At 36.5% G+C, this 22,663-nt stretch overlaps 2 protein-coding genes across 2 annotated transcripts in view; one reads left to right on the top strand and one right to left on the bottom strand.

Annotated features, from left to right (window-relative positions):
- LOC139151902 (probable endonuclease 4) overlaps window positions 1-22,663 on the bottom strand; it is a 577,101-nt gene that overhangs the window by 399,771 nt on the left and 154,667 nt on the right. The window lies entirely within an intron of this gene.
- On the top strand, window positions 1,942-17,574 carry LOC139151882 (queuosine-tRNA galactosyltransferase-like). Its single transcript, XM_070724913.1, has 12 exons — window positions 1,942-2,128; window positions 5,572-5,694; window positions 6,052-6,151; window positions 6,506-6,570; window positions 6,880-6,945; window positions 9,287-9,382; window positions 12,064-12,159; window positions 12,637-12,761; window positions 13,416-13,551; window positions 15,645-15,713; window positions 16,417-16,491; window positions 16,964-17,574. Exons 1-12 carry the CDS (start codon window positions 2,099-2,101, stop codon window positions 17,042-17,044), a joined length of 1,062 nt encoding a protein of 353 aa, XP_070581014.1. The 5' UTR covers window positions 1,942-2,098; the 3' UTR covers window positions 17,045-17,574.

Raw genomic sequence — 22,663 nt, 5'->3', positions numbered from 1 at the left:
ATGAATCGAAGAAGCCCACACCGCACAAGTTTCTACTGTACATGTTGTTGCGAGTATAGAGCCAATCAAGGAGTTGTAATTTACTTGAATTCTCCACCCAGATGGTCTGAGAGAGAGAGAGAGAGAGAGAGAGAGAGAGAGAGAGAGAGAGAGAGAGAGAGAGATGATTTATCCCAAAGACATTTGATAAATCCCAAATACGTTTATGCTCTCGCTGTCTTCTCACATACCATTGGGTTTACTTGGAGAGTGTTCATTTCAAAGTAATGTGTTGGAATGCCTATGATAACATCCAAATGTGTTTACGACATTTTTTATAACAATATTGTCACCGCAATAATATTTTTATAGAGCTGATAAAAAGCATTAATATTGATGCAATTCGACACGGCTTGTGACTTAACAAACTTTCATGACACATGGTTTCAAATTTTTGTCACTGATGCGTCCTATATGATTGTTTTGTTTCATATGCGCTAAAGCTCACATGGCGATGCATGACGATGAGTTTGCACGGGGCAGCAATAACTAAACAAAATAGGACATGATACGGGGCATATCAACATTCTTTGGACATGGATGGGATATCCATATTTCTATTAGTCTATGTCATCAGTCATGACTCATACATTCTGGCCATTACATTGTGATTTACGCAAGAGAGAAGATGTACTCTCTCCTTCGTTGCATGAATGTTTCTTCTTTCACGGAAATTGAGTTTCAGGAGACATATTTTTGTGTTTTAAAAGTAATTAATTTTTTCGTAATTATTATTTGACGCTGAAGTGATGTTTCGAATTTCGTAAGTTAAAAGGAAACCCGTGTATAAAGTATTGCGTGGTTTTGTCTTGCGACATGCCAAACTGCGTGCTCGAATAGGACGAGATCTTGGTTCATGGTCAGTGACAATGTTTGCCTGTGGCGGCGCTGTTCACCAAATAAGCGTCAAACTGAAGAGCCATCAAAGAGGTTATCGTGTTGTATGTGAAGATCATTTTAAAAGTTCACGACAATTTCCATATATAAAGTTGCCCGATTAAACATATTAGTAACCGTGGAGCCTGTTAATTATTAGATGGCTAGATATTCTTTCATAAATTGAAACAACATTATGTTGTGCCAGAGTGTCAATGATGGTACAAGATTTCTAAATAGCATTCCTGCAAATTTATCACTTCTGAATTATAATAACTGTCATACATATATATGATTCTTCCTAGAAACGCTCATACTTTTGTCAGTGCGAAAAAGTTAAAAAACAAATACACAGGATCTGGAGGTTACTTTTCATGGTACAAGTGTTTTCATGAGGAAAATATCTCAAAGCAACATTTTGCGACTCGGACTACATCAAAATTATTATTATTATTATTATTAGTAGTAGTAGAAGTAGTAGTATTAGTAGTAGTAGTAGTAGTATAAGTGGGATAGGAATATGTACATAAGTGTTTTCATTTTTTAACCTAAATACTTTTGTAAAATTTTTGCAGCAATCAAAGCTTTTTTTCAGTGCAGTTTTAACGTTTTGGAAAAATTGATATGTCCAGCCTCCGAATGGTTGCCATGGAAATATGTTATATATGCATAAAGATCGGCTCTGTTTGTTGCAACCCATCAAACCCATATTGTGAATTTTTGTAACATTTTAAGCCATTTTCCAAGGCATTTGACAAAACTTGGTACTTTCAATTGCTAGATGGTTGCCATGGCCATGGCATGGAAGCATGGACCATCAAAACGAACATCATTTTTTGTTGTTTCCCAAAATACGAAACTTTCGTTAAAATTTAACCTACTATTATTCGCATCATTACTATAATATGATTTCTTTTAATGTTTAAAAATAGAACCTTAGAAAAACGAGGGTGACTACAGAAATGTCACCGACCAATTAAAAAACAAAAATAAAAACAAAAGTAGTTACCATATTTGAACGATGAGGCCGCTATGTTCACAATGGCGGACAAACACAAGCCATGCAAGTCTACTCCTACACGGCATTTCTTCAGTATTACTTTCTTGGCTTACGTCGACACTACTTTTGCTTTTCAGATTCTCTAAAGTACAAGTTGTGTTATGATAACGTCCAAGAGAAGAAATGGGATTTGATGAACCAGCTCCTGATGTGGTGAGTACTAACACTGCATGAACCTCGACGGGCAGTGATGATAGGCAGTGTTCGGACATCGATTACGATCAGCGTTGCCACTCGTTCGCAAATCAACGTTGTTGGGGTCTGGGACGACAATTTTGTTTGGTTGTATAGTAAGTAATGTTTTTGATATGAGATATCCACTGATTACAGTCGTTGAAAGGTAAATTTCCCGACGGCAGTGACGGGCAGTGGTCGGACGTCGACGGGCAGTATGTATGGCCAATGGTGATGCATGTGCGATCACACGATTAGCGTTGCTACTCGTTCGAAAATCAACATTTTTCGGATCTTGGAATATTATTTCGTTCGTTTTTACAAAGAGTAGTGGTCTTTGGTATTGAAATATCGACTTATTACAGTAATTGGAAGGCTAATTTTCTGACGGGCAGTGACGGGCAATGACGGTATCTGCTAAAGTGCGGGCTGCGGGTTGCGGGTTGCGGGCTGCGGGCTGCGGGTTTTTAGAATTATGGCTAGATTTCTAATACATGTAATATGGCATTTAGTATATAAGAAATAAAACCTTTAGAAGGTGTCTATTATCAATGATCATGATCAGGTCTATCGTACAGTATCCCTTTTCCTGCCGAGTCCATATTTCACCATCAGGTCAAGATGGTTAAAATTAATGAAACACAACTAGGCCTATATGGTGTATTTTAACATAATACTGTACATTTGAAGGCTGTTGAAAACATAAATGCTGTAAACTTGATTTTTGGACTAAATATGCTATAACAGACCAAACCAAGTGGGTGAAAATACGTCATGTTTCTGAAAAAAATCAAAATCTGCTAAACTAAAAGCGGCGATTCCGAGGACCAATTTATTTATTCCGAGCTGCCTGGCCATTACAAATAATTTGGGATCTGAAATCACTTTTCTTTCTTGCCATGGATGTGAGAGAGAAATAATACCAAACTGACAAAAAAAATTCGCGCCTCGGAAATGTCGCCACTTATCACGGAATGAAAATTGTTACATTTCTAGTATCAGGCCATAGGAAGTAAATTCTTTGTAATGCATCCATTCACAATTCGGTTCTAGGGCAACACATACAGAAAATTAAACAATGCCTACTTAAATGCAATGTGTAAGGAATAGAAAGATTTGACTTCAAAAGCGTAGAAGTGATGTGTATTTAAATGCCGTGTATTTTTCATGAAATCTTTAAAAAGAAAAAGACGTACAACAAAGGACTTAGTTTACTCTGCCGTTTCGGTTCAACCGAGGTCGCGACCGCAGAGAACGACATTCCGCTAACATTTTACGCGAGAATTTCAGCGGGAAAAACACGCCGGTGCGTTGACTTATTTCCAGGAATCGATGTAATAGGAATATTTTTGGATGAGTTTGTGTTCTGCAGCTCTCAATAATTGGGTATCTCCTAATATCATGACCGTATTGTATTCTATGACTTGCACCTGCAGTATGATATTCGCTCCATGCATTTGATCCAGCGTGACTATGAAAAGTTTCCTAGGACTATTATCGTGTTCACCACAATAAAATAATTTTAAACAGCATTGAAAACGATTTTGAAAATTGTGCTTTTATCGGCGGTTGAACTGATCTGAAGTGTGAGAAGGGCATGGCATTCTATGAAAAAGTAACAAACTATTAGGCGTGTCGAGTTTCAACGAACCGAAGTTCATCTCCCAGTTCATCTGTGCTGTCAACGATCCGAAACTTACTTTTAAACTATCCGTCCTAATCATAACATAAAAAGTTAATATAGCGAGTTGTTGTGAAATCTGTCTTGTGTTCATATTATTACTCATCCGTGTTCAGTTATATCATTTCGAAAGCTTCGATCGGCAGTGCGCTGTGCAACGGCGAATGTTGGATGGGAAATGGACTATTCTGACGTTGGCGGCGCTTTACCAGATGTAAGCTAAAATAACGGCATTATTCAAGAAGTTCACGGCTTTTATTCCATAAACAAATACATCTAGATACTATTTTAGCATTTATTCTAACTACTAGCGAAAATGATACCAAAAATCACACATTTTTTCATGCCCGCAACCCGCAGCCCGCAGCCCGCAACCCGCAGCCCGCAGCCCGCAACCCGCAAAATAGCGCATCCGGGCAATGACGGGCAGTGACGGGCAGTAATTAGTAGGACCCCATGATGACGGGCAGTGACGGGCAATGACGGGCAGTGACGGGCAGTAATTAATAGGACCCCATGAACCTCAGGCTCAGGACACAGTCACTTGTGAATCCGATACCCACGACAGTCGCAATGTGGTATATATTAGAAAAGTAGTGCATTTCACATAGCAGCCGTCATGTATCGATTCACAAGCGACCGTGCATCAAGATTATACGCACTGTTGACACTGTGTCATAGCGTCTATATGTGTAAAATGCATTGTTATTGTTTACATTTAAATTTTTGTCGGGATCAGAATTCACTTGTCAACAATAACAATGCAGTCTACACATGTACAGGCTGAGTTGACAAGCTGAAAAATGTCCCGAATACTGTGTATCTCAACATGGAGGTAGTCTCTACTACCTCCATGATCTCAACATACAGGGGGCAAGGGGTGGGAAGGGGGTGGAACAAGAAACTAAGGGAAAAATATCATCAAAGAGTTACTTGCCCTTGCCAATCCTTTTTAAATCTTCAAGCAGAGATTGCTGCAAACTTGTAGCTCTACAGTGAAGCGGTCGGTGATTTTTGGTTTTTGCTACCTCACTCATCAGTAGCGCCAATATTCCAAAGGCTCTATTTAAGCGCAACATCAGTGTAGCATACCCATTTATACAATACATGAAAATACCGGACATGTTCAACGCAAAGCAGACACATGCAGTGTAGATGATTCTGAAGTGTTCTTTTTGATAGATAAGTGCAATGATACACAGTGTAGCAGTAGGACAAATATATTTGGTACCTTGAGTGCGCTACACTGATGTCATGCTTATTTTCCAGTCTCTAGTCTATAGAACCTTTGGCATTGAAGAACTACCGGTGAATGAGGTCGCAAAAACCAAAAATCACCGACCACCTCCGTAGAGCTACAAGTTTGCAGCTATAAGCAGAGATTATGAGGAAACATGGACATCTTGTAATTGTTGGATTTGAATTTTATTATAAGTAAATGCATCAACACATGGATATTCATGCATTGAATAAAAATACAAAAATATACAATAAATGCAAAACTCATAATTAATTTTGAGTTTGTGTATTGATTTGAACCATAATCTGAATCTTTGTCTATTGTTGTGCCGCTCAAACCTGTAAGATCTGTATGATTATAATTTTCTTTTATTCAATGGAATGTGTCCTCATTCTCTCATTTTTCAATATCAATATACTTATCTAGATAATATAGGGATACTTGAAGCAATTTATCTAGATTGTGTTCATAAGTGTCAAATTTGTAACGCTTTCTTTGCAGTCCATAATTCTGCCAGTGTACAATGCTGATAAATGGTTGGAAGAATGTCTGGAATCCATTTTGAATCAAGGACAGAGCTTCAGTGGAAAATTAGAGTTGTCTGTTTTCGATGATGCAAGTTCTGTAAGTGAAAGCTTAGAAGTTCCCTGTGTAAAAAAGTAATGTTCTCTTTACGAATATAAAATGTGAACAAGTCATTTGAAGTGAAACAAAGATGACAAGGTGTGAAGATATTTCCTGTTGACTTTATGCAACGTTTGTGCTGGTTTGAAGTGATGAATCATAAGACTGCTTACTCTTTGATCCATGTGTACTTATGTTTGCTGATGTACTAGAGAAAACTTTGCGTCTGAAAATAAAACATGTTGAAATCAGTATAAACTTATTTGTTGACAAGATGTGATGACAGTGTACAGTGTCTATGAAATTTCAACATATTGATGGAATTTTGTATTTACTGCTTTCCTTAACATCATCCAGGATGATTCTCCAAGCATTTTGGAAAGATGGAAAACAAAATTTGAAGAAGCAGGAATAGCAGTGGTGCTTGGAGGTCATAGCGAGTCAAAACCCAATGGAGGTATTTGCGATCATTTTACTTTCAACATCAGCAGGAATCTTTTGTTTTATTATGATGGTCACTAGGGGGAGCCCTTCAAGAGAAAGGCTTTACTCTTGCATTGGTCACTTCCATAATCGGACAATGCTGGTGTAAGAATTGTATTTTCATAACAGAATAGACAAAATGGTACCACAATGTTTTTTTTTTTATTTATCAATTTATTATTTGTTTATGTTAATTCTTATTTAATTAGACAAAGTTCTCCATATCATGAACTCTGAATTGAAATGAACAAGTTTTCAGAGAACAGTCCTTCTAAATGTTTTCTGTACAAATGGCTTGTAATGACTGATTTCTTTCCATTAATTTCAGTGGGTTTTGCAAAGAATCGGGCCATTGCTCAGAGCTGTGGGAAATACCTTTGCTTTCAGGATGCAGTGAGTATATAAAAAAAGAATTTCAAATTTGTTCAAATGAGGAACACTAGTGTAAAACTCTGTGTGGGTCAAGATAATTAAATGTTTTCAAAAAAACATGTATTGCAGATCAAATGGTAGTCTTCATGATTTATTTTGATACAAATCTTTTACATGATGGCATGAAAAAGGGAATTTTTTATTTCTGTAAAAGATAATCTAATTTCATGATATCAAAATGAAAATGATATATTAGAAAGATTTTTCTTTCACATATTCTTCAGGAATTAACAATTTCATTTTGTGTGTGTTTTATGCTCCTGTGTTTAGGATGATGTGATGGGACAAGACAGGGTAAAACTGCAATATGACGCAGCCAAGGTTCATCCAAATTGCGTAAGTTTTAAAGATTAGAACATTCAGAACAGATATGATTAATTTTATCACTCTCAACGTTTAAAGAGAGCTTTTCATGTGAATTACTTGTATATTTTCAATTTTTCAATTCAAAATATTTTGTAAGCTCTGGGTGATGTCATCTCCCTGCTGTATGCATGACAATATTTTTGGAACGTTGTGTCATTTTCAAAACTTTTACAGCTATCCATTTCATATAACTAATATACTATTTGTAGCGACAGCATTCCCTGATAGCTTGTTGCCATGGCAAATAATATGTAACCAAGTGAATTTTTAGTCATGTTCCATCTGTTTTCATGATACTGCTATCAAAATTTAATCCGGTATTTTATTACATTGGAATTGCCTTTTTTGAATTTATGTCAAAACCACATCTATCTTGGCATTCATTTAAAATACTGTCTGTTCCATGTTTTTACGTGTGTTGATTTACTAAATCATGCACTGATAAACATGTTTAATTTTCAAACAAATAATATAATTACACTATTGCTGATACTATACTACTTCTAATAATAATTAATAAAACAACAATTACAGATCACTTTTGTTTGCATTTCTCTGTGTTACGTCAGTGATGTTTTATCAGTAACAGTGATGAAGGGTTGCAGTGCTAGTCAGAAAGGTGTAACAATAGAACTCAATTATTAGTTTACGTAAATTAACATTTTACCAGAATCTAATTTTCAGTAACAGACTTCATCCACATTGTTGTATTCAAGTTAACACAGCAATCCGAGTCAGTTTTTTGACACTGTCAGAAATAGCATTCTTTGAAGCGAATACAATAATTGTTGTGATATGTAAGGTCACCATATGGCAATAAAAATGTCACCTAAATTGGGATTTTGTTGTATGGTACAGAAAATAGATTGTATCACTGGATTTTATCAGTAATTTGTAATGAAATTTAAGTTATGAAATTGTATGAAAACTGTTCTTATTCCATGGTGTACTTTGAATCCCAAATTCTATTCTGATGTTGACACCATTTTGAAATTGGCATTATCATATACCTACATTCACGTGCCTGTGTAAAGCTATGGGGGAAGGCGCCCTCAGATCCGTGCATTTTTTTTACGTATCACGCCCTGGCCCGGTGCCCAAATATGGGCAATCGCGTGCATTTCTGAAACTATCTCGATTCTGGTTACTACGCGCGTTGCTATCCGCAAACGTTCCATTCGTACACAAAGCCAGCGCGAGATTTGGAAAACGTCTTCTCGCTCAGATCGTAGTTGCGCGTGGCGACAGTGGAGCCGCGCCGGTGACATCGGCTTTTATTTCTAAATTCTAGAGAAATCCTGTGTATACTAAGTCCGTGCCTGTTCAGTATAAATTACAAGAAACTGACATCACGCTTTTATCCTTCTTACACCTCGATTTCAGCCTTGATTTCTGTTGGTCACGTAATATTACGCATATTGCTTTGCGCGTTCTGGAATTCTGCAGGTAAACAAATGACGTCATTATGTATGTCAATCCGCGACGGGAAGCGGATTATCAGTTATCAAATTGCAATGAATTTTTGATATCGCACGCATTTTTATCACCTAAACAATGTTGAATATTATGTAAACTACATATTTATCATTCCATAAGGTATATGATAAAACCTTTACGGCCCTGATACGGCTTTTGCGGCCCTTGGTCGTACGGCGTACGGGCCCTTGCACGCTCGGGCCCTTCCGCCGTATGACCTCGGGCTGCAAAAGCCGTATCAGGGCCGTAAAGATTATTATTCAAGTAAGTATCATTGCTGTAGTCTTTCCAGATTTCAGGATAGATATTCAGATTCTGAAATTTTTCAATATTTTTCTAATCCAGCACTTGTGGGGGCTCATATCAAAGTACTTGGAGTAAGAACAACTTTCACCATCTTGATATTTTGAAAATTGAAAATTTTATTTTTCCCCATAGAGTTAACAGAGGGATGGCGGCCATTTTGAATTTTAAACTATCGGTACTAAAATGTTAGGTATTTTGATTCTCTTGTTCCAAACTTTGCACTGTGACACCTGATTTTTATTCTTGATTTGGTAAGAGAATGGTCGAAAGGTTCATTGAGGAAAATTGAAGCAAAATTTTAATAAATCTTTCACTTTTGAGGGATGAGGAATGATTGGAACAGTATGCTCAGAAGTGATGGTGATCTGCAACCCATCATTATGAAAGGACACTATGGCTTGATGTATGAAACTCAGGTTTCTGTGAGGGGGAAACTCACCAGCCCTGTACCATCTACAGCCATGAGTACTTTTATTATGGTTGAGAAGTCCTGTAAAGTTTTAAAATGAATGTGTTGCTCTCATTTCAGATTGTTGGGTGTTGTTTCAACCGAAGCCCAGCAGATTCTACTTTGAGATACACAAAATGGTGCAATACGATATCAAGTCAGCAACTACTGACACAGGTAAATGCAGACAATGTATTCAAATCGTAAACAGTTGCTCTCAGTATATTTACAAACACTTTTCAGTTTAATATTGTGAAATAATGGCCATGATATATTTTCGTCATACTGTCAAAATTGTACATGCTAATCACCTCATGCTTACTCATTGAAGTGTCTGTAAGTGACTTCTCACATTCATTCTTATATACATCAAGTTGACTATACATGCTCTTGGTGCTTTGCTTTCCATTGAAAGTTGTGTCCAATTGATTTGTACAGAGATAAAGCCAGTGAGCAATCTGCCCCTCCAAGTGAAGATTTTTAGCAAAAAATTATGATGCTATGATGAAGTAAACAATGATAACCGTTCAGAATTGAAATCCAGTTCCCAATAGTCATAAAGCTCAATTTATATCGTTATTGATAGCAAGGTTGTTAATATCATAGCATTTGAACAAAACTCAGCTTGTTGTTATATAATGCCTTTTTAATTTGTTAGTTGGTATTGTGAAAGCCATCATTTATTATTAAATAGATTATATTTTCATCAATTCACTGAGATATGAAATCTACTTTACCGTAGTCACTTTTAAAAATTACAAAAATTAATTTTATTTTTTTTAATGCAAAATATCAACAATACCTAGGTTTCTCAAAAATATGTTGAAACATTCATGGTTTAATCATCAACCAATCCTTAATGTGTTCTGATTGAAATTTGGATTTGAATGAATCAGTCTGCATACAAACCACACCACAGTACTGAAACTGCTCTATTGAAAATAGTCAATGACATTCTGACCTCCTTGGATTCTGGCAAAATTACCATTCTCACTCTCTTAGATCTATCTGCTGCATTCGATACTGTCGATCATGGCATCCTCCTCCACCGTCTTGAACATACTTTTGGCATCTCCGGAACTGCTCTATCCTGGTTTCAATCTTACCTCTCAGGCAGAACTCAAACTGTAACTATCAATGGCATACGATCAACAACATCATCTATCTCTTTTGGTGTCCCGCAAGGCTCAGTTCTTGGACCTGTCCTATTTGTGTTGTACACTGACCCTCTTTTTAGCCTCGTCAGAAAATACTCATTAAATCACCACGCCTTTGCCGATGACAATCAATTATACAAGGAAACCACAATCGATCAAATAAAATCAACTGTTGAATCTGTGCAAAGTTGTATCACTGCCATCAAGCAGTGGATGACATCGAATAAACTCCAGTTGAATGACAGTAAAACAGAGGCAATACTTATATCTTCACCCAGACAAGCTGCCAAATCATCTCTTCCTTCATCCATAATTCTTGGCGATTTTGATATAATGTTCACCTCCAGTGTCAAAAACTTAGGAGTCACACTCGACTCTAACATGAATATGTGTGAACATGTGCAGAATATTTGCAAAGCTGCATACATTCAAATTAGACAAATTAGCTCTATTCGTCACTTTCTCTCCGTACAGGCTACTCAAACGTTGGTCTCTGCACTTGTTCTGTCTCGTTTAGATTATTGCAATTGTCTTCTTTCTGGTTGCCCTAAACAGCTTATAGACAAGTTGCAAAGAGTGCAAAATGCTGCCGCTCGTCTCGTCTGTAATGCTAAAAAGTATGATCATGTTCAACCCCTTTTGCAAAAATTACACTGGCTGCCTATTAGTTCTCGTATCCACTACAAAGTTGTATCTACTTGCTTCAATTCACTTGCGGGCACAGGACCGCAATATCTCTCTGAACTTCTACATCAATACACTCCAAAAAGACAACTCCGCTCTTCCTCAGATTCTCGACTTCTCAGTATTCCAAGAGTTTCCACAAAGACTTTTGGCGAGAGATCTTTCTCTTACATTGGCCCTGCATTATGGAACAAACTTCCTTCTGACCTTCGCCACTCCAACTCTACCCTTTCCTTCCGCCGTTCCCTCAAGACTTTTCTCTTTAAACAGTAGTTTAACCTTTTCGTTTACGTAGTCTCCAGTCCCGGTGGTTCAACATTTCCTCTGTTATATTGTATTGTCACTATTGCGCCTAGAGCTCTGTTAGAGATTAGGCGCACTACAAATGTACTTTATTATTATTATTATTATTATTACAACATGTTGACACATGTTGTTCTCAGAAAACAAGGAGAAAACCTTTCAATAGTGGCCAACTCACTCTGTAAAAATAACAAAACTGTTTTGCTATCTATTGTGTTCAATTCCCAAACCTGAGAAACATAAGATAGAAATTATCAAAAGAGTGAATTTGGATTCCAGTGAAAACCTGACCCTTGTCACAACATTGTCTACGTATTCATTGATTGAACATATTCCTAAACCAAAATTGTTTTCCTAAGTTTCTTCTGAAACTGCAGTGCAGTGGATTAATTTGTTTCCAGATTTGCTTCAAAATGCAAAATTGTTTGCTTTTTAGGGATATTAAGTTTGATATTAAGTCTGATATCTGCAGTCTATGCTTGATACGTATAATGTGATTATGTTAATTAACAGTAAGTGGTTTCATATGTAGCTCATTTTGAAGACAAGTTTCTATATTTATCGTGTTCTTTGATTGTCTGAAGGTGACCATGGTGTATCTTACACCAAAACAATTGTTTTCTATCAAAAGTATTGAGGGTTTCGCTAATTTTAATAGTTATTTCCTCGTTACATCCAAACAATATAAATTAAATTCTGTCCTTTTACTATCAGATCTATACATCTCATGGACCGACAGTCATCATGCCAACTTGGTTCTGTTCCCGTGAAGTCTTTGACAGAATCGGTGGTTTCAATGAAGGGGGTAAGGTCAGTGGAAAATGGATTGTTTATTCTATCAAGCATTATTGGTATGAATGTTGATATAAGTATCTAAATGAGATGCGTTTGTATATTGCAATGTGAAGATCACACCTGAAATACAACAAAAAGTGTATCTTGTGTTCTAAATGCCAATGAGATAAGCTACATATTTGGATTTCATGGAATTGACAAAGGTGTGCTTTAAATCAATACCTTTTCATATAAACTATATCTTTAGCTTTTTCGCAATTCTCTAACCCAACAAAGGCAACAAACAGGGCCCAATATGTTTCTTTATCTACAAAAAACAACAAATTAAACTTTTTACATGTAACATGCTTATTATTCAAAGGTGTATTTTCAACCAACCAGCTGAAATCAAAGATGATACAATACATGCAATTTGGACTCTTTTTTTCTAATATTAAATCAATTCCTGTTGTCATAATATGGAAGGTATATATGATTTTTTGTCACATCCAGGGAGTGCCAGAAGACCTGCTGTTTTTTCTGGATCATCTGAAACATGGCGGCAGTGTTTACAGAGTGGATCAGTGTTTACTGATGTATCGATATCACCCAGATGCTGCTACTCATTCTGTTCACAGGTCAGAAAAGAAAGACTTTAACAACATTTCTACAAACTGTCATATTGCAGAGATATGGCTAAATTGGTAACAGTCATTGTTGTATGAGTACTTCCATTGTGTCAACTTTAGCTTCTGTTTGGAGAATTCCTTTAATTTTCAGGTACCTTTAATACTTTCATCCCATTTACCTGAGTGTGTGTATGTGAAAAATGAGGGTTCTGCCAAACTACAATGTTGAAAGGGAAAGTGAATTAGAAGAGGAAACATTGAGGTGCTCAAAATGATTGTACAAATGTCAAACATTCATCAATTAATCTCTGTGATTAATTGGATTTTCATTTCAAATTGCCACGCCATCATTTGTTTTGTATGTTCTTGATTGAAAGAGATGACATTTTCAAATTCATGATCCAAAAGAAACTTTACATCGGCTAAAACGCTGTAAGGAAATACAAAATGTGACCATCATGTGAATCTGCAGAATACCAGGCTCCATCATCATCCTTGCATTAATTTACCTGACCTAGGGTGCCTTATGCTTTTATGTAAATAACAACACATACCCCTTAAGATTTTGTGAATTGTGATACAACTGAACATTACGCCAGTATTGTACAGTATCCTGTTTCAGTGACAACAAAAATCAGGAAGCACACTGCATTTTCTTTCCAGTGAAACCATCTGGAATATCCGTGTGGAGGCAATCCAGGAAAGGGTTCTCAGCAAATGGCAGACCTTCACAATATGGAATGCTGGGAAGGAAGGCAGGAAGTTCTACAGGGCTTTGAATGAAGAAAATCAGAAAAAGGTATGTCATTAAAAGAGGGACACCTAGTGTACCATTGTTTGTTGTGTCAGAGAGTTAAGCATCGATGAAGTTTCTCTGTGATGTAATCAAGCTCATTTTATTTTGTTGTCCAAGGATTCTTCTGTACCTTGCAATAATGTGACTAGCTAAGAGAAGTTTACATTTACGTCTCAAATATTTCAAATAATTTCTTGTCATTCAGCATTAACTTTGTAGAAATTATCCTGTAATGAAAGGAATACTGGTTCTCTTTCTCAGAGATTGTTAAAAATTAAAGTCAAAAGATTTTTCATATTCTTGAAAAAAATCCACTCAGAATCTGACTTCACTGAGATTGTTTACATTGATTTGTGTGACTGTTTGAAGTGCTGTCAGCGGTAGTGTAAACAGAGAGGGGAAATAACTGCCATGATATATCGTAATTATCAGGGCAGTTACTAGTTTGTTTTTTTTTTATATTTCACATTTAATCAGAAAGAAAGACAACAAAGCAAACAAAGGCAGACAGAACAAAAACAAACATTTACAAAAAACAAATCTATGAAGCAAAATGTGTACAAAAAGTCCCCCACTTTTGTATGTGTTTTTCCAGTGCGTCATTTGACAATGCTATACATTTTTCTGTATTGCACACTGACCTTGCATAATGTTTAAAATTAACAAGACTTGGAACAGAGTTTGTGTATCTACATTTGAATATATAAAATCGTCCCATAAGAAAAACAAGTTAATAATAGAGCTAGCCATAGGATCTATGTCACAAGGATACAATTAATAGCATTCAACAATAATTTTGTCTGTGTAACGTCGTAAATCCACTTTTTTACAGAGTTCCAAAATTTAGCTGTGTGTACACAATCCCAAATAGATGATAATAATCTTCTTCTACTTGTTTACAAAATGAACACATTGGCGATTCAATCGATCCCCAAATGTGTAATAAGCGATTTGTTGGTAAAATCTTCCTAATAAGTTTGTATTGAAAATTCTTTAATTTAGTGTCAATAGTTATTTTGAAAGGAAGCAAAAAAACTTGTCAAGTGGAATAACAATATCCAGAATATTATGTCAGTACATTAAGATGTTAGAAGGAATACCAATAGGTGTTTCTAAATTCATAAAATAAATGTACATATCTCTATTAATCTTTTCACCTGACAACCATTTATCATTTCGAAGGTTTGGTTTACAAACTAATAACTTTGATGAATTTGATCTTGTGATCATCTTCCTCCAGGCAGATGGTATAGCAGATAAAAGTTGATTATATTCTAAATAAGTACAAATACTACCATATTTTTCAACAAATTGATCAAATGTATAAAACTTACAATAAATATCAAGAAGATCATAAATAAATACAACGCCATTATCAGAAAAAAATATTCCACGGAATTGGCATCCCATGAATGCGTATGTCAGAATTATTACAAATTAGTTCTTGACAAATATCATCCTTACAATCAACTGTGTTGTAATTGTATTGCAGCCATGCTGAAATAATTTCTTTTAGAAAAACGGAATTAATAGGGTCCAAAATACGAAAGTCACAACTTTTAAGATTGGCATAATAAATAAGAGGTCCACCAATCTTAGAAAGTATAAAATTATACCATTTACTACAAAATAAACTACTGCTACGCATGATCCTGATAACCCAAGCTGCTTTTAATGATAAGTTAAAAGCCCGTAGGTTGGTCAGATTAAGACCACCAAACTCATAAGTATTGTGTAAAGCACTTCTTTTTACCAAATCTCGCTTACCATCCCATAGAAACCTAAAAACTAAAGAATCATACTTCTTAAAAAGTCAATATCAGGTGATGGAAGGGGTATAAAGAGATGTATATTGTGAAGTACGACTAAAGATTTGATAACAGCAACTTTCCCGTACAGTGTGAGACCCCGTCCCTGCCATGGCTGCAATATCTTCCTTGCCTTTTCAAGACGAGGGTTAAAGTTGACATCAACTAGTTGTGATAAATCTACTGGAATGTGTACAAGAATCTCCTACACCGGTGTAGTGTCTTTTCTTGATAGAAGATTTAGGTTATTTGTAATATTTCATTTTAATTTTGTATATTTGCCGTCAGGTTGTTGCATTTTGTGATGTTGACATCAAGAAAATTACAAAAGGAGTGTACATTTATGAAGAATCCAAAGTAAGTCGAAATGTTTCCAACAGTGAGAAAATCCATTTGCTAAAGGTCAGTCAGAGACGAACGCTTTATTCACAGATACCAATGAAGTGTCCATTGTACTGGTCCAAGTGGCAATTAAATACTACACACCTGTTTTTATATAGAGACTATGTACAGGACCAGCAAATAAGAATACATGATGCTTGACTTACTTTGATATTTTGCCGGAGTGAATTGATATTTTCAGCCTGGATTTTACAAGTTCTAAATTCGTCCTCTATCAAAACTGTTTATTTATCATGTCGACCTATCAACATATATACATTTCCGATACCTATCCTATCTCTCAGTAGCAGTCATGTCTTACATGTATCTTTCTTGTTGACTTCAACTTCAGATTCAAAATCTCTATAACTCATTGATAGTCTTACTTCCACTCATATCATATTGGTCAATACACATTGATAAATGTACTCATTGCAGCTCATATCAACAAGGTGATAAACTGAATTATTTTTCTCTAAATTGAGATGTCTGATAGAAGGGTTATCTCAGGCATTTAAAAATGGATATTTTCTTCTGCCAAAGGTGATTCAGCTGTTAATTGTACAGTTTCTGACTTTTATTTTCAATAGTTAGATAATCTGATATCTCAGTTTCAGAATAGATAACGACTGATAAATATGTTGCATTATTTTACATTTAGTATCTGTTTATTTTTCAGGAGCAACCCAAACCCAGAGTTCCAATCATCCATTTCTCCGATGCAAAGCCACCATTTATAATCTGTGTTAAGTTGGTAAGACTAAAAGTCAAAAGTTTTATCGAAATGACCTCACTTCAAGAATGCTATAGCCTTGTCTTCACCACATGAGGGCGCCACATTCAATAAAGGTGGCCCTGGCAAGATTTCTTCCATAAATGGACGCACACACTAACTTTCCTGACATAGCGAAGAGGAATCAACTTTGTGTATAACTTTATAGTACTGGTTATAGGAGTACATAGATATGCATTTAATTATTTTTGACATCATAAATATCAATTCAAAGTTTGAAAAAAATATGTGGACATGTATAACATTGAGAGATACTTCAACGAGTACAGCAGGAAATACAGTGTTATATTCAGAATGTGTAATTTGAAACATGTTTGGAAAAATTTGAATGAAAAGGCAGAAGTTACTCATGAAATTCAAGTGACACACTTCCACAAAAAACTGTAACATTTGTTTCAAAACAAGAACCTGAATGATTTTGTCACTTTTGCAGGATCTGACGGGAGGAAACTTTGAGGCAAACTTGGCGTCGCTGAACTTGACTGAGGGAATCAACTACTATCACTTCAACTGACAACTAGCAGAATTTCACCAACAAAATTTTTGCAAAAGCTTGCAGGATTTTGCTTGAAGGTTTGCAAAAATGAACTACCTGAAACTGTAGAAGTCACCTGACCTCTCGGGATGTCACCTGACTGATCTACCAAAATCACCTGAGACAGCCACTGAATACATGCCAAACAGATGTATATCAGTAGCAATTGAAAGTACCATATATTTTGATGACCTGTTGACTGAAAGTGACACCTATCCATTATTATGAACTTTGACCTCAGTGTCACAATGCTGAACTCTGACATTTGCATATCATATAAGGGTTACCGTACATTCTTTACATTTTATAGACAGTCTGTGTGGCCATGATTCTTGGAAAAACCATTCTGCAAAATAGTCATAATTTGATGATATTTTCTTCTGTTTTTTATGTGCATGCCCATCTTGCAGCACTTCCATGGCTGGCCATGCAGAAGCTACTTTTAATGTTTACAACTTTTATGTGTATCAATCAGATTCTCAATAAATACTTCAATATTTTTAAACTAATTGTCTAGTGTGGTCTTAAATTTTACAGCAGTGTGCAAATTCTGTTGTATGAGACATGATGGTACCAACCTTTTCTTCCCCGCTTTTGAAACCAGTAAATTTGCCATTCACGCAGTCTGGCTGACCAGTGATATGTTTGCATATGGCAGTGATCAACACTGCATGCGTGACCACGGTAACTAGGCTAGGAACTGCACTTAACTAAATTAAAAATTTCATTGGTTTGGATACCTTAGTGTTTGCATTTGAGTACACTAATATTTGCACAGAAAATATATACATTTTGCACTTGTTTATGTGTGCTAATATGTGTTTGGTTGTATACTTCTTCGATGAGTCCATGCAGACAGGGAGGGACTCTGCTCAAAATAGATTTGGCTCTGTCAGTTTGTATGTCCATCTGCACCCATAATTATTACCAATTCAGGTACATATAAACATGTTTATTTATTGTTATACCTCATATGTCTGCCAAACGGCCATTTTGCTTCAATTTTTTAAATTCAAAGCCCTGACATGCCTAAACAGGTCTCATTCAAAATTGGTTTAAGGGCAATGTACTATGATGTATATGCGTGTCAATTTTTGTTGCAGTATGGTCCAATATGGGTGCCAGAGGCACATTTTGTTGTTATTTTACATGTCAAGGAACATTGCTGAGACATGCATATACCAAATTCATTTAATATTTATACAAGGACAATATATACTCTGATGAATAATATGTGTTGTGATACGATCCAACATGGTTGCTGGGCAGCTGTTCTGTAATGACTTTTCCATATCTGGAGCCACTTTGCAAAAAAGATATAAATAAAGCTCATGCTTCAAATCAGATTTTACAACCTGCCCACCCAGCTCTTGCCATGAAATATTATATTTTACTGACATCAAGAGAGTATACACACATATCTTGTATGTATTTATCTCTTCCAATCCTGAACACTTACTAATTATTGCAGTGATTCAACCTCAATAAATTTATGAGTTTCTTGTTATTCCATGACATCCTACTGAACACCTCACTACGACACGTAACCAATCCCACAATCCCACCAATGATAGTAACTCCAGTATCAATAAGTGAATCCAACATATACGTCACAAAATAATCCAGATGACAAAACACTGATGCAAAACTACCAAGCCTTATTAAATAGTATGAAACACTTCAGCCATGTGAAATTTCTCACATACTTGTCCCATTCATAAATACTGCTCAAGGACAATTCCTTTACTTTTGTTGCACTAATCACGGGCCACAAGTGTTACAATCCCATCTCTTTGATTGTTTGTGTGTCTGTTATGTGTTCAATATACTTGACAAAAATCATTAAAGAGCTGTATTTCTGTTCATGTTTGTTTGCAAATAAAGAGCTGTTTAGTTTGTTTATTTTTGTGTTTACGATTATATTATAGGACTAATTATGTAACTTATTAAAATTCTAGTACAATCCCACAAATTCAATAAAGCAGACCTGTCCTCTATAAGGAGTCAAAGCACTACTGTGTCCACCATTCTTTCTGAGTACTCACTCCCTTTGTTTGTCATCATGTAACCATGGCAATGATACTTCAGTAAGATGGCCTAAAATGTAGCTGTGGTTTTCACAATGTTCTGTTATCAATTTTGTGAGATTTGTCAACCGATAAATCCCAATTAGGCCAAAGTAAGTAAATTCTTTGTTTTGCGTCCACTCAAAATCCTAAAAGGTACGCGGGTAAGCGGCTTAAAAACACACACAGAAAATTTAACACAAAATCTGTTTGCCTGAATTGGACAATTTTTCTCAAACCACATGAATACTCCTGTCACAGTGTGACACACTGTATGATCACTGTATGCATTTCATAACAAATGGATCAAAATAAACAGTCATTCTTTGACGTTTGCTTTTCTCTTATTAGTTTTAGATTTCTTTCTTGTGCATTCAAAGCGTCCACATGTCAATACTATTGCACAGCAACTTTACAGCCTTGGCAGTTTGAGGAATGGGTACACTATAACACTATACAGTAGCAGTCTTTTGTCCTCAAGTTATTGTACGTTTCTTTCAAGTTTCTTGTAATGTTTATGCTGATGGAATGTCATAGTTTTGCTGAAAGGTGTCTGTTGTGAAAGAAAACACCAAACAGAAATGGTAACTTGTAGCCTCTGCATTCAATTTTAGAAAGATGGGGCATCAGACAGAGGAAGAAATTGATGATATAATTGACAAAAGTATTCCCTGTAGCTTCCTCGGGACCAGCACCTTTCCTTTCCATCAAATAAAAGAAAGCATTTCGCAATTGTCAGTCTCCACACCACAGGCGCTCCTTAGCTGGGTAGTCTGCTAAGTAGATCGATTTTCGGATCGATTTATTGATCCCGTAGTCGATATGCCCGCCACTGCAACCTAAATACTCACAAGGTGTGCAACACAATCACTCAAAAAACACACCACCCGATTTGTCAACTGGCCGTGCGCTCGCACAAAACATTCAGAACTACACTCCCATATACCTAGTTGGATCACAAATTTAACCATCTCCTCGAAAATCATGCCGAAGAACGTGTTACTCGCATCATCTCTAAGAAATCGGCCGTGTTTTGAGACCAAGCGCAGTGAAATGTGGCCTGCAGAACGATTCTACCATATGATGTAATTTATTCCACTACTGATTGGCTAATCAACGGCCAAAACAAAGGTCATGGCAAGACGTCACTGGTTAAGTATAGTTGAACCAATCAGCAGTGGAAAAATGACATCATATGGTAGAATCGTTCTGCAGGCCACATTTCTCTACGCTTGGTCTCAAAACACGGCCGATTTCTTCAAGATGATGCGAGTAACACGTTCATCGGTGTGATTTTCGAGGAGATGGTTAAATTTGTGATCCAACTAGGTATATGGGAGTGTAGTTCTGAATGTTTTGTGCGAGCGCACGGCCAGTTGACAAATCGGGTGGTGTGTTTTTTGAGTAATTGTGTTGCACACCTTGTGAGTATTTAGGTTGCAGTGGCGGGCATATCGACTACGGGATCAATAGATCGATCCGAAAATCGATCTACTTAGCAGACAACCCAGCTAAGGAGCGCCTGTGCTCCACACGTACACACAGACTCATCAGACCCAAATTTAGGTGGAAGCTTCACATCTATATTCCTTGCACTTTCAAAGTACCACATACCAGATTGATTGAAAAGATGAAGTATCATGGCATAAATGGAAATATTCTACAGTGGGTCAAAGCATGATTGAAAATTACAAAACAGCGAGTAGTCATAAATGGAGCATCATCTGAATGGAGAATACGTCACAAGTGGTGTCCAAAGGGTTCAGTTCTTGGACCAATACTCTTTCTAATCTACATCAATCATACTGGCGGTGAAATTAGTTCTGAACTCAAAAAATTACTGAGACATGTCATCCCTTGCGAAATTGTAGTGATCCTGAAATTCTACAAGCTGATTTGGACAAGCTACAAAAAATGAGTGAACACTGGTGGACGCATATTGGCTACAACAACCCTTCAATAAATACTCAATGTACAATATTTCACTGGGACGTACAACTGAAGAAAATGATCTACTTCATTCTACCTTAAAACCTTCAAGCAAATGTGATAAGTGTGCAAAAAGGCAAACAGAATGTTGATCTCATCAAACGATCATTGTCGATCAAATCATAAAAGGTCATTCGTCGTCTTTACAAGCAACTTGTGAGACCACAGCTCGAATATGCAGTACAAGCTTTGTCACCATGGCTACAAAAGGACATAAAAATCTTAGCACGGCAAATAATACCCAAACTCCAACACTACAATTATCAAATAGACTTAAACAGCTTGGTTTAATGAAGAATTCGCGGCGACATGATTCAACGCTAGAATTATTTATCAAAGGCCATGACCACTGTAACCTTTCACTTGAGTTAGGAGCCAACTCGAGAACTTGAAGACAGTGTCCCAAACTTCATAAACTATTCGTTCGACTTAACACAAGAAAGTACTTTTTTCAGCAAGAGTTGTGGACACCTGGAATAAATTACCAGCCGATGTCATTAATGCAGAAAGTGTGACCTCCTTCAAGAGCAGCTACGACCGCCTACTACAAGTTTGAACTTTCACAGAGGGATTCTAATATACTTTCCCATACCCAAACTGAACAAAAAAGTACATAAAGGCCTTTCCTTTACAGGACTGATCACTGGTTTATTTTTTGTTTCAAGTTAAAACGAATTAACCAAATTTTTGGCAAATCTAAAAGACCAATTAACTAGGATAGGCCTCAACACTTTCCGATTTTTCCGTCTGCCAAACTCTCTGAGTCGTGGTACCCAAGTCCAATCGGCCGACTGAATCTCTCTCTGTTCAAGTCCCGATTGCTCGCAATGACCATGCCTTCAAGTTGCCGTGCAAAGTTTCCTGTATTTTAACTTCGATTATTTCCCTGCTTTCATCCATTTTTATCGTGACGACAAAGCCACAACAGGCAAAGCCACAACAGACAGCGAGAACGTGAGGCCCGGCGTGAGGCTGAGAGTATCGACAGTGTGTAAATGTGTAGAGAGTACTGTTTTAGTGAAATCTGACTGCCGTAAAGGAGTGTTTCGAGCGCCACGACTTGTTTTTGCGACAAAATAGCGCCACCAACGGCGAAATTTTGAAAGGAATGTTTGTGTTTTTTTCCGAAAAATCTCCAAAACCTAGGCGCGCGCGGACGCAAAACAAAGAATTTACTTACTTTGGCCTTACTTGTATTTATTATGTACTCATGATATTTGACACAACCAGTCATGTATAAGTATAGTACCAACTGATCACAAGACAAACTATTATCACTCCAAGAAATCATGTGAATGCTGAGTATGGCAATATTCAAGTTTACAGGTGCTTGTCATCAATTCAAATGATATTCTTGAAAAATATTGTCTGATGAACAGCTTTTCACACCTGTACTCCTCACCAGAGCATATAGAATGGAGTGTACGAGATCCGAGCCAACGCAATATTACACCCAGCGTCATCCTGTACGTCAGCGCAGCGTGTCAATGAATGCAAGTGTCTGGTATCCACTTAACATGGCTGGCTGTGTGTTTTACCATAT

This window comes from Ptychodera flava, chromosome 15 (assembly GCF_041260155.1).
Source record: "Ptychodera flava strain L36383 chromosome 15, AS_Pfla_20210202, whole genome shotgun sequence".
In the NCBI taxonomy this organism is placed as follows: Eukaryota; Metazoa; Hemichordata; class Enteropneusta; family Ptychoderidae; genus Ptychodera; species Ptychodera flava.
Note: the sequence above shows the minus strand (reverse complement) of the source record. Positions and strands in the feature narration are given on the sequence as shown.